Source organism: Stegastes partitus, unplaced genomic scaffold (assembly GCF_000690725.1).
Source record: "Stegastes partitus isolate 25-593 unplaced genomic scaffold, Stegastes_partitus-1.0.2 Scaffold1093, whole genome shotgun sequence".
Lineage (NCBI taxonomy): Eukaryota > Metazoa > Chordata > Actinopteri > Pomacentridae > Stegastes > Stegastes partitus.
The window spans coordinates 200,263-205,569 of NW_007578824.1; the positions used below are offsets into that span (position 1 = coordinate 200,263).

The following is a 5,307-nucleotide window of genomic DNA, read 5'->3' on the forward strand; positions in this document are numbered from 1 at the left end:
AGATAGATAGACAGACAACTTTTTATAACAAGATTATACAATTTTAAAACAATTAAGCAAGTTATGTAAAGATTCAAGCTCAAATTAAATTGTTTTAAGTTGGTTAAAAGTGTTTTGAGGGATAAAAACATTAAAATATGGTCAAATACTCCAACATTCAAAAAACTCTGAAGCCCAGTTGCTTTATGTGCCACTTATGTTTCTGTCATTTATCCTTTAGAGCTCTTATTTAATGTAAAAAACATAAAAACAAATTAAATATGTTGTGGCAAGCAGTGAGCTTTAGAGAGTTCTGAAAGGTGGATTTTACCATCAGACTAACTTCTGTCCCTGTTTCCAGTCTACAGGAATGTAAATACTCTCACATAACTCCACTCCTTTACTGTTGTGACCTCTTAGATTTATATTTATGTGAGGTTGTGATGGATCTGTTCACTCTAAATGTAATCCTACAGATGTTTCTCCTCTTGTTCGTAGCTCACTGGAGCTCACACCACTACCTGGCCTGTTTGTTCATCATGGTCACCTGCTCCGGACCAGCTTCGGCTCTCCACGTCCCTCCGGCCAACACGGGCCTCCGCTCTGCTTTCTCTGCCACCCGAACCAACAGCGTAGTGGGAGGCAAGCAGAAGGCGGTGACCTTCAACAAGCTCATGGTCAACATCGGCGGGGACTTCAACCCGGACAGCGGCCACTTCCGCTGCCGCATCCCGGGGGCTTATTACTTCTCCTACTCCGTGGGGAAGTTCCCCAAGAAGATGCTTTCGGTCATACTGGTGAAGAACGGAGAGGAGGTGCAGGCCATAGCGTACGATGACTACCGCAAGAAAGGCAGGAAAGTCCAGAGCCAGAGCGTGATGATCAGCTTGAAGGAAATGGACACCGTGTGGCTGCTTCTACAGCAGAGCCCCCAGTACGCTCTGTACAGCAACGCCGGGCCTTACATCACCTTCTCCGGTTATCTCGTCTATCCCGACATCCCACCGACCAGCTACATCAGCAACCACCTGTCCTCCCCGGCGCTGTCCTACCCAAACTGCCCCTCTCAGGCCGACAACGGGGTCAGAGGTCAAGCGACGGAGCAGTCGGCCTTCTCGGTGGCCCGGACGTCCACGTTAATGGGTCACAGCAGCAGGCAGCAGGACAAGCCGCCCCTGACCTTTGACGTGGAGTATGTCAACATCGGAGGCCACTTCAACAAAACATCGGGCCTGTTCACCTGCCACGTCCCGGGGGCGTACTTCTTCGCCTACACTGTGGGGAAACACCCCCGCAAGGCCGTTTCCGTGAAGCTGATGACCGGGAAGGGCGAGGTGCAGGCGATGGTGTTCGATGAGGACACGTCAAAGAGGAGGGAGATGCAGAGCCAGAGCCTGCTGCTGTCTCTCCGTGGAGGCGACAGAGTTTGGCTGTACAGCCAGCAGGATGAGCGTTACGCCGTTTACAGCAACCAGGGGAGGTACACCACGTTTTCTGGCTTCCTGGTTTATCCTGATGCAGAAACGCCTTCCACCAACCAGGACAGAACTCACCTATAAAGGCCTTCACTCTTCACGTTGTCGTTAAATAAACAAACCTGTAGTAAATCTGTAGCTTGTTTCCTCGTGGACGGAGCAGAGAGAGTCTTCAGTCTGCTGTCAGTGTAGTGTAAGTGCTTTTATGGCTTTGTTATTATCTCTATTGTATTTTCTTAGTAAATAATAATGAAAGAGTTGCTGAATTTACTCCACAAGATGGTGCTGTAACACAATTATGGACATTCAGCAGGAGGCAAGACTCTTGTCCTTAAAGTGCAATTAGCTACAAGAGATCACAAAAGAATACATGTGTGTTTATATAATACGTTAATGATTAATCAACATTTTTGGGGGGGATTCTTTTATATTTGGAGATTTTGTTACATGTAAAAATTAAAAAAAAATCATTGTTGCAAGAACAAGTGAATATGTATATTCTGTAAAATGTATTAAAATGGATTTACTATCAAAACGAGGCTTGTGGTCGTGTTATGTTTTATATTGCAGATGGATCTGTTTTAATATTTTGCATGCACTTTGGTAAAAATGTAATAAATTCATTCTTTTTAATGTATTAAAATGTTCTTAATTCTTAAAAGTCAAATTAAAATTCAGTTGAGTTTATGTTCTAAAATGTAAAGTGATGCTTTATTACTGTATTCATGACAACAAAGAATGAAAAATGTTTCTTCCCTCTGAAAATGGTGACTCCAGCTGTTACTACCACCAACACTGCAGGAGGTGCTGCTGCTACAGGTGATAAAGCTTCTGGTTCCACAAAGAAAGAAAGAGCAAAAGATAATAACGGACCATTCAACAGCCATCCATCCATTATCTATACACCGCTTAGTCCTCACTAGGGTCATGGGGGGCTGGAGTCTATCCCAGCTGACTCAGGGTGAAGGCAGCTGGACAGGTCACCAGTCTATCACAGGGCTACACTTAGAGACAGACAAACAAGCACACTCACATTCACACCTACGGACAATTTAGAATCACCAGTTAACCTCAACATGTTTTTGGATTGTGGGAGGAAGCTGGAGAACCTGGAGAGAACCCATACTGCAACATGCAAACTTCACGCAGAAAGATCCTGTCCTCACCGGGATGTGAACCAGAGATCTTCTAGCAAGGCAACGGTGTTAACCACAGAGCCACCTTGCAGCCCACTATTCAACATAAGGGTCTACAATAAATTTAAAAAAAAGTTCAACAGCAATGTTAAATATTCTTTATTGCCTTTTAGAAAATTGGCTAAAACATGGAAAAACAAATTGAGGCGCCCTTTTTCTTAGTCGAGGGTTAAATGTAGGAATAAACATGACATTTAAAAAAATCAATGATTTTTCTGGGGTGTTCCTGCAAATTACATAATGGACTAATATACAGTATGTTATACACATCAGGACAAGTCTTAGATATAAATATTTAAACATTTAGTAATTTGAGCACTCTTCTGCTGATAAAGGGTGAGGATTATAATCTTCCAGATGTTGTATCTGAGTTTTTTTAAGTCTTCTATGAACAATTCTCTTGTGTTAACTAACAGGTACAAAAAATATTCCTATGTAAACCTGATTCCTGAAAACCTTGTCGTCTATAGCGACACAACATGTGTACATGTAGCAAGGATGAGATTTACAAATGATAAATGAATGAACCTCTACGTCATCTTACATTATTTATGAGCACCATCTCGGCGTTGAATACGTTCCAGTGTTTGTCTGAATAATCAATATGTTTTACATGAAGTAAAAAAAACAAACAAATGCAAACCTTTGAACAGGTTCCTCATTGTGCCGTAAACCCTTCTACCATTGATATAATAGTGATGTGAGCCATGAAGAAATTCCATCAGTATAGTAAACACAAACTCTAAACCACTGCCAAGGTCACTACATGACTGATGCCGTCAGGGTCGGGCACAGCTCTGGCAAACAGGTTGCGCAAGGATTTCAATTCCAGATCCTCGCGTCCTTGCAGTATAAATACGCGCTGGAGCTGGGCCACCATGTTGTCCTGCAAGTTGAAATTGTTCAGCTTTATCATCCCCGTGTCACCGCTTCCTCTTCCTCCTCTGCTGCTGCTGCTGCTGCGTCACTGCACGTCCCAGATCTCGCAGAGCAACGGGGTGAATTTGTGGTCGTTCATCCTCCAGGACGAGAGCATCTCGGCGTGGTAGTGGTTGAGTGTTCGCAGCTCCGTCAGGCGACCCAGGAGACGAGCAAAGTACTGCGGCTCCTGCGGATGCTGCAGGACGCACAGCTTCCTCAGCACGTCCAGCATCGGCTCCTGAAGCCTCTCGACAGCCAGGTGGTCCTTCACATAAGGCCGGTCTGGAGGGGGGCAGAGGTCACACATGAGGCTTTGTTTTAAGGTTTCAAAGCTTGGAGATTTAGGAGATGGCAAAACATGTCTGGATCTACATCATAGATCTGTTTCCTGTGGCTCACCTGGTGTCAGGATGGTTATGGCGGTGAGCAGAGCCTGTTCCTCCTGCACCATGTGGAGCTCACCGATGCTTTTGTAAAAGTTGAACATGGGTGTGATGAATTCTTCAGATATACCTGCAGGAAAAAAAGACAGTCACATGTTTTAATAAAGTGAATTCTTACAACCAGGATCTCCTTAAAAACTTAAGTGCAGATGCTGAACAATGTCAGGAGTTGTTGTTTAATTACTGGTTAAAGTGCACATACAGTAATATATAAGCGATACAATAACGATGCAAAGTTTTAACCAAAGTCAAATAGTTGTAAGTCACACAAACACATGTAATAGTAACCTTTCATATCAACCATGCAATTCTGTCTTAAAGTTAAATATTACAGTTTTAGAGCCACAAACAGAGGCTTACTTTACCCGCTAAAAACCATCCTAACACCAAAATCTACACTTGTACAGCAAACTGACCTCCTCCAGAATAAGAGTGATACGTATTATGCAGATGATGTTCTTCTTTGCCTCATGAGATGAACTAATCTGATGAATGATGGAGCAAAAAAACTCCAAAAAGATGTTAAAAACAAGTATAGTTTTATAGCTTTAAGAGGCACAAATAGAAGATTAAAGCTGTCAGCACTGATTAATGGACCCTGCTGATGATTAGAGGTGCTGGTGGTGTACTGGTTGAAACAGCTATGCACTTTTGTGACCCATCACTCGATGCATGTGCAGCGTCCGATAGGTGTCCCTATCGTCCTCAAATGTATTCTTACTCTACCATTAAAGAAAAGGCTAGATTCACAATAGTTACTCAAATAACTAGAAACTGAAAAAGGTAATAATAAATAAAAAATTGCCAAATTATAATTTAGTGAAATAAGACATTGGTTTTGGATTGTGGTTGAAAAGAATAATTAAACAAACAAGCAAACAAAACTGTCCCAGACAAATTAGAGCACTTTGCTGATGAGCAGTGGACCAGAATAGCTGTCAACAGGTGCAGAAGTCTGACTGAGAGTTACAGAAAACACCTGATTGCAGTGATTGGCTCAAAGGGTTGTTCAACTAAATACTAGTTTACGGATCCCATCAGGACTTTTTTGTTTTAAGTATCAGAGCTGCTAACTGAGAAAACTATGAGTGAATTCAATATGGCTGACTTTGTGTGGCACTTATGACCTGGCTGCAAGAGGCTTTTTCATACATCTGGAAATGGTACATGTGCCTGTAGGGGACATCTAGTCTCATATAGCTAAACCATCTCCCATCACTGACACGGCGCTGTGTGGAGCGGTCAGTCAATCCATAAAAGAAAGGCTAATAAAAGAAGAAATATAAAGACAAA

The 5,307-nt window shown here is 42.6% G+C and overlaps 2 protein-coding genes across 3 annotated transcripts in view; one reads left to right on the forward strand and one right to left on the reverse strand.

The window, feature by feature from the left end:
- c1qtnf13 (C1q and TNF related 13) overlaps window positions 1-1,992 on the forward strand; it is a 3,509-nt gene extending 1,517 nt beyond the window's left edge. Inside the window, exon 2 of the mRNA XM_008296005.1 lies at window positions 478-1,992. Coding sequence (XP_008294227.1) covers window positions 478-1,538 — 1,061 coding nt within the window. The 3' untranslated portion in view covers window positions 1,539-1,992. The remainder of the gene's footprint in view (window positions 1-477) is intronic.
- A 987-nt stretch (window positions 1,993-2,979) lies between these two features.
- Window positions 2,980-5,307, reverse strand: part of nr1h4 (nuclear receptor subfamily 1, group H, member 4) — an 18,199-nt gene continuing 15,871 nt past the window's right edge. For both annotated transcript variants that reach the window (XM_008296006.1, XM_008296007.1), the window contains exons 8-9: window positions 3,971-4,084; window positions 2,980-3,853 (exon numbers count right to left, since the gene is read on the reverse strand). In XM_008296006.1, the coding sequence (XP_008294228.1) occupies window positions 3,615-3,853; window positions 3,971-4,084 (353 nt within the window). In that variant the 3' untranslated portion in view covers window positions 2,980-3,614. The remainder of the gene's footprint in view (window positions 3,854-3,970; window positions 4,085-5,307) is intronic.